This window comes from Hypoxylon trugodes (genome assembly GCF_022578975.1).
Source record: "Hypoxylon trugodes strain CBS 135444 unplaced genomic scaffold F4822scaffold_7, whole genome shotgun sequence".
Taxonomy (NCBI): Eukaryota; Fungi; Ascomycota; class Sordariomycetes; order Xylariales; family Hypoxylaceae; genus Hypoxylon; species Hypoxylon trugodes.
In genome coordinates this window covers 1,658,819-1,674,961 of record NW_026250022.1, presented here as the reverse complement: position 1 = coordinate 1,674,961, position 16,143 = coordinate 1,658,819, and the positions used below count along the sequence as shown (strand labels likewise).

The 16,143-nt window shown below is 46.3% G+C and overlaps 4 protein-coding genes across 4 annotated transcripts; all 4 read left to right on the top strand.

Annotated features, from left to right (window-relative positions):
• The first annotated feature begins 355 nt into the window (after positions 1 to 355).
• F4822DRAFT_319802 (uncharacterized protein) lies at positions 356 to 1,271 on the top strand. Its single transcript, XM_051455449.1, has 2 exons — positions 356 to 912; positions 972 to 1,271. The coding sequence occupies exons 1-2, from the start codon at positions 536 to 538 to the stop codon at positions 1,072 to 1,074; spliced, it is 480 nt and encodes a 159-aa protein (XP_051312322.1). The 5' UTR covers positions 356 to 535; the 3' UTR covers positions 1,075 to 1,271.
• An 875-nt stretch (positions 1,272 to 2,146) lies between these two features.
• Positions 2,147 to 4,005, top strand: F4822DRAFT_431419 (cytochrome P450 monooxygenase CYP539B5; the record flags this gene model as incomplete). The annotated part of the gene is made up of 5 exons (XM_051461471.1): positions 2,147 to 2,306; positions 2,393 to 2,870; positions 2,941 to 3,009; positions 3,072 to 3,772; positions 3,842 to 4,005. The coding sequence occupies 5 exons, from the start codon at positions 2,147 to 2,149 to the stop codon at positions 4,003 to 4,005; spliced, it is 1,572 nt and encodes a 523-aa protein (XP_051312321.1).
• Positions 4,006 to 4,495: 490 nt separating this feature from the next.
• Positions 4,496 to 7,539, top strand: F4822DRAFT_319670 (origin recognition complex subunit 4 C-terminus-domain-containing protein). Its single transcript, XM_051455448.1, has 4 exons — positions 4,496 to 6,014; positions 6,062 to 6,223; positions 6,275 to 6,706; positions 6,763 to 7,539. Exons 1-4 carry the CDS (start codon positions 4,647 to 4,649, stop codon positions 7,336 to 7,338), a joined length of 2,538 nt encoding a protein of 845 aa, XP_051312320.1. The 5' UTR covers positions 4,496 to 4,646; the 3' UTR covers positions 7,339 to 7,539.
• A 517-nt stretch (positions 7,540 to 8,056) lies between these two features.
• Positions 8,057 to 9,588, top strand: F4822DRAFT_319638 (uncharacterized protein). Its single transcript, XM_051455447.1, has 2 exons — positions 8,057 to 8,759; positions 8,811 to 9,588. Exons 1-2 carry the CDS (start codon positions 8,343 to 8,345, stop codon positions 9,381 to 9,383), a joined length of 990 nt encoding a protein of 329 aa, XP_051312319.1. The 5' UTR covers positions 8,057 to 8,342; the 3' UTR covers positions 9,384 to 9,588.
• Positions 9,589 to 16,143: the final 6,555 nt, after the last annotated feature.

The following is a 16,143-nucleotide window of genomic DNA, read 5'->3' as shown; positions in this document are numbered from 1 at the left end:
ATTTCCTTCCATGTTGATCACGGTTGTTGTTCTGCTCTGTACCTTCATCTTCCTCCTTGAAGTCTCAAGGGCGATCTCATACACCTATAAACTCGAACCGATCACCACGATGGTTCAACTCCTTTTCATGAAATATTTTTTCCTACATCTTATTCTTTGGGTACCATCATTATAATCACTCCCCCACTGTGAATATGCCGTATCAATAGATTCAACAATTTTTTCATCTACAATAAAATTTATTACGACTCCTATTTATTAATACGATAGCTCCTGGTTGGCTAATCAAGGCAGTACTTGCGTACCTGCTCTAGCTTGGTGTAGCTGGAGCTAATTTCCTATTCTGGCATCCTATCGACGTCATCGACTAGAGCTCGTCCACATTGCGTCACGGCGTGAAAGAACTTCCTATGTATCGTTCCTCATAAAAGAATTTACCAGTAATTATTCTTTATGATTTAAGTCATCGAAAACTCACAACTCAATTCTTTATTGGTAATCAAATCTTTAGTAGTATCACTTACCAACTCTTAAAATGGATCCCTCAGCACCATCCCAACCCTCTAAAGCTACAGCCTACGAAACGCAAGGGAACCCAGCGTCCTCGAACCCATCCGAGCAGCGTAGCGAGCAACGTCATAGTCATGACCATGGGCGCGTAGTCGATGAGCGCTCGCCCTCGGGTCAAGCCGCGGGGCTTAAAGAAGCTGTACCTTCGAGTCTGGGCTATGGTATTCGTGGTGCGCCCGCGGGGGAAGAACAGTTTGGTCGCACGCATGAACAGGTTGGGAGGAATAGGGAGTTGGAGGGGGAGCAGATGAGGGCACCCGGTGAGGGTGATGTGGCGGATGTGGTGCAGAGGAAGCCGGGTGCTGGGGGCGAGCAGCCGGATTTGGCGGGGGATCTTGATCGGTATGTTGAATTATAGTGAGTTGTAACAGTGTGAGTTTACTAACTGATGAGTGAAATAGGAAAAAGCGCGAGCAGGCTGGTAAGAGGGAGGCGATTAAGGAGGAGAGGAGACATGGTCGAGCGCCTGATGAGGGGGATGTTAGGGCTGGTGTTGCGACTTGAGACGAAAATGTATCCAAGGGTGACGGTCGAACAAATAAGGATGTATGATATTTAGTGTGTATGTTCTCTCATATCTCCAAGTGTACGGACATGGTGGTGTGTATGGACATGAGTGTATCTCCTTTGGGGGGTCACCCGGGTATATACAACTCTAAAGGCCTTGATTATAATCGAGGAGAAAAGTAACCGTCATATTCGTTAGAATGCTTCAACACATAGGCATCGTATGAGGCGTCCAAATATAAAAGCGAAATTATTCACGCGGCACTTCAGAGATGTTGAAAGGTTATGGTGAACATTTTGAGGGTTCAATCGTATGCTAGATCCAGCTGAAGTCGAGTTTTTGTAAGACAACGGTATTCCTGGTGCAGAAACTGAGAGTGTTCAATCATACTATGTAGGCGGTGAGAAGGGTTTTCGCTTTTCCCTCCGACACATCTCGTAGGTCGGAAGATGAAGCACTTTTTGGTCTGCCTGTGTTAAGGAGAGCGCACCATAAGACCTGATGGGGTAAATAATCACATGTGATTTTCTTGGCTTTCGGATAGTTTTGCTTCTAAGCCTATGGTAGCATCGCATAAGGCAGAAGGGATTCGGAACAGTTTGCGGGGAACCCCTGGATAAGTATAGTCATAGTGCCATTAGGTACGTCTAATTTTTGCTATTAGTTTCTGCTAATCAGCTTCACAATATATGCCCACGACGGATCTTTTCAGCCATCCATGGAGTATGGGTTAGTCATTACTGATGTGTAATTGGTAGGTGGTGAGGAGACTAACCATATGAAAACGTACGTTCTATTACGCTTCGAGTATTGGGATACATCATGAGAGGGTTGCATTTAGTCGCTAGCTTCGAGGATAGGCGCCGTCATTACCAAGAATTGATCGTCGGCTGACACTTGTGAACGAATCTCACATAGCCGAATTGTGTAAAAAGGTTGCCTGCCGACTCAATGTTCTCCCTAACAATTGTCGGTCCCCTCTTGTGACGTCCTTCTATAAGGGATGTTAGGAACCAACCCCTCAAACACTGAACGTATTTGCAAAACATAAGGACAAATTATATCATGATGCTGGCCCAGATATCATTCGTTCATATCGTCGCTGCTAGCGGATTGGCGCTTGCTGGTGCCTTGGCCTACTATTTGGTTTTAGATAGGAGGCATGAACTTCGAATCAGAAAGATAGGCGGAGTGCGCGCACCTCGCCTAGCAAGCAATCCTCTAACGGGTAAGCCAAGTCTTGAAGAATCGTGCGGAGGATGTCGCGATATTTGCCAATTTGATGACTATTCTGACTCGTTGAGTGGTAAAAAGCAACGAGATGGTTCTTCGACACAGCCAAAGCTTTGATGAAAAATGAATTTTTGGAACAGTATAATAAGTTCTTTGAACTGGTAACTCCAGAATGTCCAAATTGCACCGAGATTCAATTTTTCCCTCAAGAACGATACCTATTCACCAAAGATCCGGAACATATCAAGACAATATTGACGACTCAATTTTCGGATTTCGGAAAGGGGCCTCGGTTTCACGAAATTTGGAGACCTTTTCTTGGTGATAGCATCTTCACAACTGACGACCAACTCTGGCATGATAGTCGCAGTTTGATCCGACCGATGTTTATCAAGGACAGGGTCAGCGACCTGGCGACGTTTGAGAAATGGGTATCAACACTCATCACCAAGCTCCCACCATCGGGTCGGACTGTAGATATTATGGGCCTTTTCTATCGGATGACTCTGGATGTCACCACCGATTTTCTCCTTGGTGCGAGTATTAATAGCTTGGGCAAGTATGTTTTCCTCCCTCGAGTTATATGCCAATTATGCTGCTAGAATTGCGCTAATTTGTGTATCGTGAAGTCCCCAGAACGAATTCGCCAAAGCTTTCAACGATGTCCAAATGATTCAAATGATGCTAACCGCCGTTGGGTAATGAAATTTCGAATTTGAACTGATACCATCCCAGATGGCTTGCTAACTCGTCGATGTAGGCCATTTGATTTCCTCGTCCCTCGTCGTCGATATAATGACGGGATCCAAGTATTGGACCGATTCATCATGCCATACATCGAGCAAGCCTTGGCGCTACCACAGGAAGAATTAGAGAAACTCTCTAACTCTGACAAACATTTCACTTTCCTTCATAGCATCGTGCGGTATACTCGCAACCGTCAAGTGCTTCGCGACCAGATCATTGCGGTGCTACTAGCCGGACGTGACACAACCGCCGCCACGCTTTCATGGGCATTTTACGAGTTATCCCACTACCCCGAGAAGTTCAACAGATTGCGCGAAGAAATCATCAGCTCCGTTGGCCGGACCCGTACTCCCACATACGAGGATCTGAAGAACATGATATATTTACGACACACTTTGAACGAGACGCTGAGGCTGTACCCCGCCGTGCCGTATAACCTGCGCGGAGCGTTGCAGGATACGACACTCCCGACAATACCAGGCCAACCGCCTATCTCGGTGGTTAAGGGGGATATCGTGTTTTATAGTACGCTCGCGATGCAAAGGCGCAAGGAATTGTATCCGCCAGTTTCGGAGAAGTTTGAGAACCCGGCGATCTTCTCGCCGGAGAGGTGGGAAAGTTGGACTCCGAAGCCTTGGCAGTACGTGCCGTTTAATGGCGGACCGCGGATTTGTGTAGGGCAGAATTTCGCTATGACTGAGATGGCTTATTGTAGTAAGTGGTTCCTTTCGTGGATATTGGGAAAGGGGTAAAGGAGGATATGCTAATGATAGTTGGGTTTAGTGGTCAAGATTCTTCAGAAATACGATTATATCGAATACCGTGGAGATTGGTATGCACAGAAACACCAAGCAGAGGTGGTGGGAAAGCCGAGCGAAGGGGTTAAGATCGCATTGTATGAAGAATCTGCGAAAGTAGTTGGAGATACGAACCCCTTAGGAGCGTAGATATACCTTCGTTTATGAAGTTTGTAATATTGATATTATAGGTACACGTATGGGGGGATATTGATGGAAAGTAGGGGAACCTCACGATGTTCTCCTAATTCATGTCCATGCCAATCGTTTCGGGCTGAATAGCGTACTCTAGCTTTTAGCAGCGATTATTAAAACAATAGATGCGATAAAGATAGCGACGCATTATGAAGTCATATATGAGTTAGAGAACTTAAAATTCGGGGCAATTGAATAATTAATTGATGCGACGATAATGCTTTGTCTAGGGGCTGATTAGGTAAGGTTAGAAGCTAAATGAGTTTACCCCGGTCTAAATCAACTGATAATAGGCACCCTAGCTGCCCAGATGCTTTTAAGGCCCCACTATAGCGCGTAAATTACCAAAGGCGCGTCGCGTTTCACTGGGGTCCTCCACCGTCAGGGGCCATAATTTTTATTTGCTAGTGCCCTATTCACTAATAGTTAGGTACCTCTTAAAGATCTCCAAGCAGGGGCCAACATTGTGTCAACCATCCCATCTTCAACTACGAACTTGCGAACTTTACTGATTTATTGTACGTTTGTTTAACTTCTGGAGTATAAATAATATTCATGGACCAAATCCTAAATATATACTTGTCGTCGATCACAATATGACGACTCCTATCTCTGGTCGAAGAAAGCGACCTCTTCCCGACGACGACCCAGATTCGTCGCCCGCCGTTACACCAACATTGAACGCCACTGTTAAGAGACGCCGCCTTAACACTCTTACAAATCCGTCCCCATCTACACCCAAGGGCTTCTCTGCTATAACTTCTGCTATCAGCGGCGCACTTGGATTCGGTCGAAAAAAGAACGCGAGTACCGCCGCTGCTGCTACCAACCCGAAAACTTCAACCAATGATGCCACATACGATGTACCCGAATCCCCAGAGGACAAGAAATCTACCGAATACCTACAAAGCCTCCCATTGAAACATAATAAAATTAGTATTAAGTCGCCGAACAAGAAGTCCCGTCCTCGAGCCAATGTCTACGAAGTACCAGATTCCGACGAGGAGGTCAGTCATGACCCAGGACCAGCGGATACAAGTCATGACGAGCTCCAATCCACGCCACCTAGGAAGAGGGGCGCCAATGGCGTGTCGAGTACATCGTCGAAGAAGAGTGTAAGCGCGCGATTGTTGGAATCTCGCAAAAAGAAACCAGCCATTGCGCAAGAAGAAAGCAACCTAGAAGCTACACCGAAACGAAAGGGGAGACCAGCTAGATCAGAGAGCAAACCCAGTACATCCGCGTCTAAACCTAGTATAAAGCCAAAAAGGACGATACCTCTCAAGAGCAATATAGATGCATCGCCCGCGATCAAGTTGCCAGCCATCAAGGGAATATTAACCCCCCAAAAGAAGAAACCCGGCCGACCGCGGAAGAATGTGGCATTCAATGATGGAGATAGTGGGAAAGAGAACGAAATATTCTTCAAGGACATTCAATTGACCACTTCGAGGTCGAAGCCGCAAGAAAAGGCCGCAGCTGTTATAACCGACACGGAGACACCCGCCGGAGATGAAGAAAACGAAACACGTGAGAGCGAGGATGACGAAGTATGTGCGATATGTTCGAAACCAGATTCGGAACCGCCGAACGAGATTATATTTTGCGAGAATTGTGACATGGCGGTTCACCAAAAATGCTACGGTGTACCTGTCATTCCGGAAGGCGACTGGATATGTAGGAATTGTTCACAGGACGATGCTCTACCGGAGGCGAAGGTGACCCCTCAGAAACGAATACGCGTTACTAAGTCATCGGAAGTGCCTAAAATTCCAAATTTGGAACAACACCTACGACAGATGCAACGCGTACTGTTAGATCGATGCTCTGGAAATCGCCGTATTAAGCTCTGTGGTCAGACGGAAGCTTATGATAAGGCCTTTCAACTAGCAGAACAGACTGTCTTGGCCGGTGAGGGTAATTCGATGATGGTTATTGGTGCGAGAGGTTGCGGCAAGACTACGGTATGGTTCATATCACCTCCTATTGAGTATAACTAATTGCTTTATAGTTGATGGAAGAGATCATCTCAAATCTCAGAGCGGAACACCAAGAGGAATTCCATGTGGTTCGTCTTAACGGTTTTATTCACACTGACGACAAGCTAGCTTTGAAGGAGATTTGGCGCCAGCTCGGTAAGGAGATGGATCTCGAAGATGACCTCATAAATAAGGTAGGGCAGTTTCTATATACCTAAAGTTCCACAGGGGCTAACATCGACTAGACGAACAACTATGCCGACACGATGGCTTCGCTCTTAGCTCTTTTATCCCACCCCGCAGAAATTACAGGAGCCGATGATGGTGTAACATCCAAGTCGGTCGTCTTTATTATTGACGAGTTCGACTTATTTGCGACACACGCTCGACAAACGCTATTGTACAATTTGTTTGATATTGCTCAAGCGAGGAAGGCACCAATTGCAGTGCTGGGATTGACTACAAGAATCGACGTTGTAGAAAGTCTAGAAAAGAGAGTAAAGAGTCGATTCAGCCATCGATATGTTTACATGTCTCTTCCGAAAACTCTAGGTGCTTATTGGGAAGCCTGCAAACAAGGGCTTTCTGTCGATGAGGAAGACCTCGCCCAGGAAGGCTTCGATACTAGTCTCGAAGGGCTATACGAGTTCCGAGACTATTGGGACAACAAGATCGAGGTAATACGCGATAATTACGGTTCACGTTTTGCGCAAATTTTGCTAATGTTTTATAGGCCCTTCATAAAACCTCAAGTTTCGAAGACCATCTAGAATATCATTACTATACGACGAAATCCATACCAGCTTTCCTCACTACATGCATTCTACCTCTGTCAACAATTTCAACCTCCTCACTAGATATACAAATACCCTCATCTTCTACGGGATGCATCTCTCTAGAGCCTTCGGAATCCAAATTACATCTTTTAGGAACGTTATCAGATCTCGAATTAGCGCTACTTATTTCAGCGGCTCGTCTAGATATCGTTGCTCATACGGACACAGTCAATTTTGCTATGGCGTATGATGAATATAGCTCACAAATGGGCAAGCAAAGAGTTCAGTCGGCTTCTTCCGGTATGTTAGCTCTAGGAGCAGGCGCAAGGACTTGGGGGCGAGGCATCGCCGCGGTAGCCTGGGAACGTTTAGTATCCCTCGGTATACTCATCCCGGCCGGCATTGGCGGCCGGAGTAACGCTGCACATGGCGGTCTAGAGGGGAAAATGTGGAAACTCGACATTATACTGGATGAGGTTCCTGCGGCGTGCGAACTACCGGGATTTCTTTCCCGGTGGTGCAGCCAGATTTAACCCATTACGGATATCTCTCGGCCGCGGTATTTGAATGCAGATATATAAATACACCAACTTTTAAGCCAATCTCGACTCAGCCAGCCGGGTTAGAAACGGTCCGCGAACCATAAGGAATTAACAAAGTCATAAAGAGTCATAAAAGGATAAAAATACTCTCATACTAATTACTGACTGACTGTGCTGCTCCTGCAACATCGGTAAGACACAATTTGTTCCTTTTCCATTACCTACATAGGCCTAATTTTGATGGATTACGAGCTAGCCAACCAGTGGTGTCCTACCAAGGAGTAGCGCATCCAATATCTCATAAGCTGTTCTATTTTAGGGGTCTGGGTACCTGGGTCGAGCCCAAAAAATCGATACCACAGCCTCCTCATGCAGGGAGAGGTGGCCGGAAACGCCAACAACGCATGCATCCCCCCCGTTGATCACCCGAGCGCGGCACCAATCATCTCACCTCGTTCGTGATCCTTGTTTCGTCTTTATTTCGACCTTACAAGTGTAAATGCGATTTCTACCTACTCCATGAAACATTCCTACAATGAGAAAATTATAGGACACCTAGGTAGTATTATTTCTATACACCGCTACGTGGTCAGCTACTTGGTTGTTGACCTTTCGTAGGACTTAATTTTTTTCTTTTTTTTCTCTTCTCCGTCAACATTGTGTGCGACTGTAGATTCAGCTACAGTTATTCTGCATTCGTGCGAAGCGGTCGAGCTTGGTTCAACAAAACTAAAATCCGTACCGTGTCTCCATTAGTGCGCATTGCTTACTCGTTCGTCCGGTCTCGTCTTTGTTCCTCTCTCATAACCTATTACGAAGCCTGTTATTTCTCTGCAAGTCATTTTCGCCCGAAGGTAGTTCAAGGCAAGGCAAGGCAGGGTCTTTGTTCCTTTTCTTGGCACCTCAGCCTCACCTTGGGTGTTGGTCTATATTCATAAATATTAATTCAATACTCGATCCTGTCGGAGTAGGTGGAATTAATCCGCGCGCTTGTCATGGCCATGACGAAGCGCACGACGTTTACGACGATCTCGCCGTTGCCTGCGGGCATCTCACGCGAGTTTGTCGTCGGCTTTCTGCACAACCATGCCGGGATGATCGACCTGAATCCGCTTATCATCGAACGGCATAAGATTGATCCGCCACCACATGCTGCGGAAGAAGAGCGTCGGTGTGTATGGTGGAGCATGACGGATAAGATTTCGTATCTTCCCGGTGGAATGGTGACCGGTGAGGTTACGTACACCGCCGCTTTCAATGACTTGCCGACCGGCATCCAGACCCATAGCTACGCCGCTATGGGGACGGATATTTTAGGCCGTTGGACGGTAAACGGATCCCTGCCCGGTGAACCACCGGAGCCTGTTGAGCTTGGTATTGGTGCGCCGAGGCAGGGACTCTACTTGCGCGAGGTAAGCACTATCGTTCTACCAATTAAGTATCTAAACTAACCTATGCAACAGGACGTCGAGTTAAGATGTAACTTCATGATGACATCCTTCATCAAGAAAACCCTAAAGAAAGCCCACGGCACACTCGTCGACAAACTTCTAGAAAAAGCCGAAGCGGCCGGTCCCGGCGCTGCCCAAGGAATAAGTCACCATCGCCAACACACTGCGTCGAGTGTGCACAGTGGTAGTATACACTCCAACCACTCCGGTAACCAAGCCACATATCCCGCACCCAGCGCGTTCCAACAACAAGCTCCGTTATACCACCAACACCGCCCGCAATCTAGACCAGGGTCCGCGACGAATTCGTTTGGTCGTGCAACGCCGCCGCCGAGGACGGCTAGTCCGTATCATAGACATAGTCCTGCGCCGAGTAATGGGAGCAATCATAATAATAGTATTATGCCGGAGCCGCTGCGTGTTAATAAGAATAGAACGCCGCCTGGGCAGACTATGGGGATTGGGATCGGATCGGGCATGGGTGTGCAGAGTATGGCTTGGTCGAATGGGAGGGCGGCGTCGGGACAGGGGCAGTTTCGCGTGCCTAGGGCGGATGATGGGGGGTTTCGCGCTGAGTTGGAGTGATGGTAGTACAAGGAGTTATGGTGTCTTTTGGCGTTTGGGAGGTTGGCTTGGGGTTTGGAGGATTGCATTTATGTTTTGTAATGAGGAGATCGTTGAAAAGCTTTCATATAGGGGAGAGAAAGTGGAAAGGGGTGAATTCAGCAAGTTCCGAGACAGCTGTGGTAGTGTGAGAAAGATTGATACCCCAGGTAGTGGTAGACGAGAATATAGGCTCGGGCTGGTTTGGCTTGCGTTGTGATTGTGTGATCTGGTGAGAGGCTCTGGTAGCCCCTAGTGAGGAAGATCATGCATTGTGGCTATGGCGACGGCATTCTATGAGCAAGTCAGGCAATTTTGATCTAGTAACATAACGTTCGTTGCATAGTGATGTATGCAAAGACATTTCGGTTTACAATTGCAAGTAGTGGTGTATGAAACTTGTTGGTACGATGCTCGTCTATTTCTCCTTTTAGGGAGTTTTCGGCTAATATTTCTCGTAGCGGTAGCTACGGGGTTGAGTTTATACCGCTCTTCTGAGGAGTCCATTCGTTTAGATGATAGGAACACTACTCCATCGTCAAGCTGGACGCAAAGATGCACCTACGAGCAATTACCCTCGAGTTTGGAGGTTAGGATTATAACGGTATGATTGAGGCATCATTGTAACACAAGCTTCCGGCCTCTTCACCAATATCAACCCACGAAACTAATGTGGATAATGCGGACGTCAAACCCTCAAATTAGGCAAAGCTAACTCATGATAATCAAACTTGTTATCCTTACGATCTTACCACGTTGAGCATAAGAATACCCGCTTCGTTATCCTCATGGGAGCTGAAATGGGAAGAGGAAGACAATCAGGACAAATAGGACAACTTGCTTATCTTCTCAGCGCAGACCGCCCTATATATCTACGGATAATGAATATTCTAAATTGACGATATCTATCTATAATATGTATTCAAAAGTCCAGCTACATATTCCAAATCTCCGCAGCTCACTTCATATGGACCCTCTCACACATGGATATGTACCCTAAACCCAATCAACACCGTGATGTCAGATGAAGTGATACGAAACCTTCGGGTATAGCAACATGTCCCATATGCCGTCCGAAGGGCTTTTTGTATCTGTTATATGCACGAAGACGAACGTGGAAACGTTCCAGTGCAGATCCCATAGCTTGGGGGCTAGCACTACACAAGTATGCTAGGGAGCGGGAGGTCTGCGAACTGTTAGACCAAGGTTAGACATACAGAGTCAGCTTAGCATATCTCTGCCTGCTTCGACGTATAGGATCGAGTGCCCCTGGATCACAACTCTTGGGCAGGATTCGTGTGGTGTTGTACAAGTTACCCCTGGCATCTGTGCTACCCATCGTTACAAATACTACATCGTGTGTTCACCGCCGTGATTCTCGTCTCACAAAATCATGACCAACGTGGAGATATATCCGTCTGTAGATAAAGGGAGGTGATCAATTTCTTGCTAATTTTGATTAATCTCAAGCATGATTTAGGTGCGTAAGTGTGTGGAAGCACAACATCTAGAAGCTTCATATTACAAACCCGGATAACCAAATAGCCTCCATGGGTATCTGGGAAAGCACTTGAAGATGATTCTAACAGGGATACAAGTGAATGAAGCTCTGTATTCGCTATGATGTACCTAGTTTGGCTACCTAAAATTCAGCTTTAGGCACCTACCTAAGACATATTTTCGATGCTACGCCAGCGAAATATAGCTGAACTCCACAAGAGACAAGCATGTGTACTCATCGCCTTCAACCCGATCTGTAGCTGTAATCTGTTTCGGGAAATATTAAGACGTACCTCATATGTATAGTACTTGTGCCACGTGTTCGTACCAAATAAAGTATGGCAGACATCCAACTCGGGGATTGCCATGTGCCAGACGAGCGAAAGTTCAGAGCAAGAAAATAGACAACGGATATTCTACGTGGCCGAACTCTAGAAAATGCGTGGAATATCCCAAAAAGCGGTATGGCGAACAGGGTGACACCCAGAACGGACGAACCCAATTACTGTTATCCTCACTCTTAGGGTTAGCTATCCGGCCAATTTCGTCGCCCGTCCGAACTCTGACCACTCGGGTAGTCGAAGCTTTATCATCTTCAGTTGGCGGTGACAAATCCCTAAAGAAGTGTGTGCGGAACCGTCCCGAACGTCGACCCTATAGCGTACCAAGTTATTTGTCGCAAGATCCTGCCTTCTAGAATATTTCCAAATACGTAGTCCAAGCTCTTTTGAAAAATTTCCGACACGAGATCTGTAACGACAGAAAACTTGGTTTCTTTTATTATGCTTTCGGAACACGGCTGACCTCCTCGTGAGCCGTGCTTTTTTAAATGACAGCTCATGCTTAGAAGATCAGTGGAGAGAAAAGGAGATCCATCGTCGGCGACCCCGGCGCTGACTTTGGGCGAGCCGCGAAACTGTATGCAGACTAGGCAACGGCTGTTGGAAAAGGGCGAACTGGGTTGGTAGCTTTTTTAGCCTCGTAGAAGTTCGGGTAGGGCCCATGGATGGCAACGCAAGGGATCTCCTTGTCGAACGTGGTGAGCTTCCGAGACCCTGAGCGACCCGGCAAAGGGGAGCATTGTCTAGGTAGGTATATTGAAGTTCTAGATGTTGGCCAAGATTAGCACTGGATAATAAGTTTCCCGAGGCAAGGAGAGACACAAAGTTGTCTCATCGAATCCAGCATCTTGGTAACTTGCACACCCACAAGACCCTAGTCCAGGGAGAATAAGTAGCAAACAGTAAAACTGCGCAAGGGAGACGTGAGTTCCACCACATAGGATAGCTATCCGTTCGAATTGTTCAGCCGCAGCGCAAGACAGGGCGGTATGGTAAATTCAGGCTAAGAAATCATAAAACAGTAAACAGCCGTATGCTCGGATTCGGATGGGACGTGCTTATTGTCCACGTTCTTGTTCATACTCCACGGTGGGCCGGCATCCTACGAGGCTAGAGAAAGCCGAGAGCCTTAATCAATGATGCCTTGGGAGTAGAAACTTGTTCCCGAAAAGTGATTCATTGATTATATAATAAGGGCCTGCCTAAAGATAAGACTAGGTACAACTATTAGAATACTAACGGCGGCTTATGATAATGATATTCAAGGGTCTTTACTTAAACCACATTGAGAAATATTAACGATGTACCCGTGGCGTATGTACATTACGGAATCTATGTACATACACATACGCCGCTCACACACGTACATACTGTAGATATGCACGTATTTCAATAGTACAGTAATCCATTTCGTGCAGTTGGAGTACCGAGAGGTTGGGGTCCTCGGGAACGAGTCAAGACAATCTCCCGTGTCTTGCTTGCCTGCCACGTGTGAGTGAGATCGCCTCGGATGTTTGATATTTTTTCTCTTTTTCTTTTTTTCTTGCTTGGACTTGTTTGAGAACTACGCCTAGGCGGGTTCTACTGCTAGCGTGGCAGCGTGGGCGAATCTCTTGCTAGCTAACGATATTTATCCGCCGTAAAGAAGTATTCCAAAAGCTTGGTGGTGGCTGGGTGCCCTGGTTCGGCTTAAGCATGAATGAGGTACTTGCTCTAATGGCGGTGTGATGAAGAATGATGTACCATTGACGCTAGGTGCCGTATACCGCCGGGATGATAGTACATATATATGCACGTACATACAGATGTATGATACATGCAGCTCAAGAGGTACTTACCATCGGTACTTACATACCTATTTGAGGTACTTGATGGGAAACGTGAAACAAGCCGTCGACAATATCTATGCCCCCTAAATATCCACTGACTGCTTTAACTAACTGCCTAGGGTATAGTAAATCAGGCTGTGTCACAGAAACACATGTCTCTGTCTCCTCTTACTGATTGATAGGATAAGGAAATAAGAAATGATTTATGATGAATGATGAATGATGTGGGGTCCCACGATGTTTGGCCGTGGTTTTTTAATTACAATGACGATGACAAGAGTGATAATAATGGAAATGATGACCCTATATTGCGCATGACACATGAGAAATAAAAGACCAAACAACTTCTACCGTGCAGTAGAATATGCAGTGCAATTACTTAATCCAGATAGATAGCGGTACGTAATGACTAAGATGCAGCATCATGTTTCGGGGCCGAATCGGTGGATGTCTATGGTGGATCCAACTCTTCGATTTCGTATACCCAAAAGTCCATCTTGCTAATACGAACTTATCAAGATATAAGAGAAGAGCAACTCACAGAGGCATAGGTAGGTAAAGATAGGCCTTGTGAATACTCAGCTCAAGTCTTATTAGTGCCGTGTATAAGTGACCCCATACGATATGACTGGGCACGAATAGGGCTAAATTATCGTAGGAGCTAGTGACAAGAACAGAAAAGAGTGATGATGAACAGCTTCTGATATCAATGGTCCCCGAAAGCTGCTGCGAAGTGAAAGCCGGCTCGGGAACTAGCGCCGGCATCCCGTTCAAGTCCAGGTTGAGAGGATTACGTCTAAACCCGAATACTGCAATATTCGACGCAGGGATAATTGTATGCTGTCGTCGCAACTCGTTAAGGAAAGCGCATGGTCCCACTTGATAGTCCGTGATAGTTGAGATGTATCGTGAATAGACACTCGGACTACGGCTTGCGCAAGGATTCAGTTGTCCTTGGTTATCGGTTGTCAGGATGGATTGTCAACTAAGCAGCCAAGCCCTTCCTTTTCAGCACTAAACATCCATATGCGATGGAAAAATCGCTTGGCAATGGGGACACCTCGCCACTGGCTAGGTATTTTCGAACTTCTTTCATTGGAAAATTCTCGCGATGAGAAGTCTGCGACAGATATTGGAGATTTATCCTGAGAATGAGCGAGAGCGAGTCCAGAGCAAGGTACTTTGAGGGATAGCTGAAGCTGAGCTAATCTCGCAAGTTCTAGCAATCTGTATGCTCCTTTCGTATTAGATCCAGGAATTTATAATATGAGCCGAAGCTGACCAATAGCTTTCTAGCCAAATTTAGAAACTACTACAAGGTAGCGATCCATTAGGAGTAAGGCTCATCTGTCGACGACGTTTTAACTCTAACGTCTACCTGAAGGGAATCCGTGTGCTCGCTAGTCTGGGATTGCAGTATAGACGCATCGCAGCCCTTGTCTTGACATCGACTTCGCTAGCGGGTAACAAGCGCACAAGGAATCGATACCTTGTGTGGCAGAACTTTCAGCTCTCCCCACTCTGCCGTCGCCAATTGTGGCATGATCATTGGGTCGTAAGGGCTTTTTGTACAATGCGGCCGTAACCATGGGTTTAGAAACTAATGTCGGTATGTTTTGAGCCACTATGTCTTGGGGGACTTATGTAGGTAGTCTCGTGACATGCAAGGTCCATCAGAAGGACTATAACGATGAGATTTATGCTCTCCTCAGATAGGCGGTCTTACTAAATCCGGTCATGGTAAGCGTTGCAATAGACTGAGATTTTGAAGGCCCGTACATAAGGCCGTACCTCTTTTTGTGCTTTTGTGCTTTTATGCGAAGTCACACGCCCCCTACTGTAGCGTATTTGAAGAGGCGAATTCGAACTCATTGCGAGTGGACAGACAGGGGGCAAAGCCCGGCAGGGAGACTGCATACCGAACACGCGACTCCCTAGTGATGTTGCACCACTGTATTGACCATTGCCGATGAATGTGAATACCGATATTCTATTCCGGGCTCCTGGGTCGTCAACAAGCACACGGTGAGTCTGATGCATCTAGCCGCGCCTACAGATTCGGTGAGACAGCCTGATGCGACGGGGTTCAATGCGAGAAAAGAATTGTTCCAGAATCGACAGGGTGAACCCAGCCACCTAACAGCCTGGTCACCTTGCCATGTGGCCTAGCTGCAACATCGGGGATTTGATCCTTTAAGAGACGGGGGGATCGTGAATCTTCGGGCATAAGAAGGGGTTCAAGTTGGAATCGGGCTTTGACAAGTATGAGGTTGGGAGGCCCGAGAGGCACAAGTAGGCACAGGGGAGGTGACATAAGGCGGGCTACGATGACAATCTTACACGCATCCTTCTCGGCCTTGTCAAAATACATTTATGGGGGTGGAACCTTTTGAAATTCTTTTTGATGTTGTATGTTGTAAGAGAAGAAGAGAAATTGACCTTACACTATTAATATTTAGTCGGAATACTTTAATCTTGTTCTTATGTACTAAGTAGTTAAATAGGCAGTTGTTATGAGATGATGATTAGACTCAAAGTTGGCAATTGAGGTTGTAGAAAGCGAAAGAGCGTTCAATTGACTGTATTGTACCAAATTTGTACACGGACCACCCCGAAAGTGTTCAGTTACAGCAGCCGCGTTTTAGATCTGCAAAGCAAAAATACCTGATAGGGTCCGTAATATCTACGGCACGCGAATTTGCCCCATTTTTGAGTTAGTGGCTTCTTCTTTCCACGTGGCGGATCCACCCCATAAACGTGGGCTGGTTTCGGCAAAGATTTTTATCGTATATTTAGCGATGTACCGATACAACTACCAGTACATGGACTAGATTTCCTTGCTTCCTGTCACTTTTTTCTTTTTCCTTCTAGCAAGGCTCTCTTTCCTTTTTTGTAAAACATCCGGTTATTACGTCGTGATGCATATTCTATCATTAAATACCAGACCGGGTTTTACATCGACTATCCCATGTAATTAAAGAGTGGCGCTGGATATTGCGGGAAAGTCGCAATTGAATGCACTTGGTTGTTCAGCTACCAAGGTGTTCACAATCTTGGCATGTTCAATAAAAT

What these genes read in the sequence shown, in the direction of transcription:
- F4822DRAFT_319802 (XM_051455449.1), top strand. Translation starts at nt 536, where the DNA reads ATGGATCCCTCAGCACCATCCCAACCCTCTAAAGCTACAGCCTACGAA. An exon ending in TTGGCGGGGGATCTTGATCG is followed by an intron (nt 913 to 971) that starts GTATGTTGAATT and finishes TGAGTGAAATAG; the next exon opens with GAAAAAGCGCGAGCAGGCTG.
- F4822DRAFT_319670 (XM_051455448.1), top strand. Translation starts at nt 4,647, where the DNA reads ATGACGACTCCTATCTCTGGTCGAAGAAAGCGACCTCTTCCCGACGAC. An exon ending in AAGATGACCTCATAAATAAG is followed by an intron (nt 6,224 to 6,274) that starts GTAGGGCAGTTT and finishes AACATCGACTAG; the next exon opens with ACGAACAACTATGCCGACAC. An exon ending in ATTGGGACAACAAGATCGAG is followed by an intron (nt 6,707 to 6,762) that starts GTAATACGCGAT and finishes AATGTTTTATAG; the next exon opens with GCCCTTCATAAAACCTCAAG.
- F4822DRAFT_319638 (XM_051455447.1), top strand. Translation starts at nt 8,343, where the DNA reads ATGGCCATGACGAAGCGCACGACGTTTACGACGATCTCGCCGTTGCCT. An exon ending in AGGGACTCTACTTGCGCGAG is followed by an intron (nt 8,760 to 8,810) that starts GTAAGCACTATC and finishes CCTATGCAACAG; the next exon opens with GACGTCGAGTTAAGATGTAA.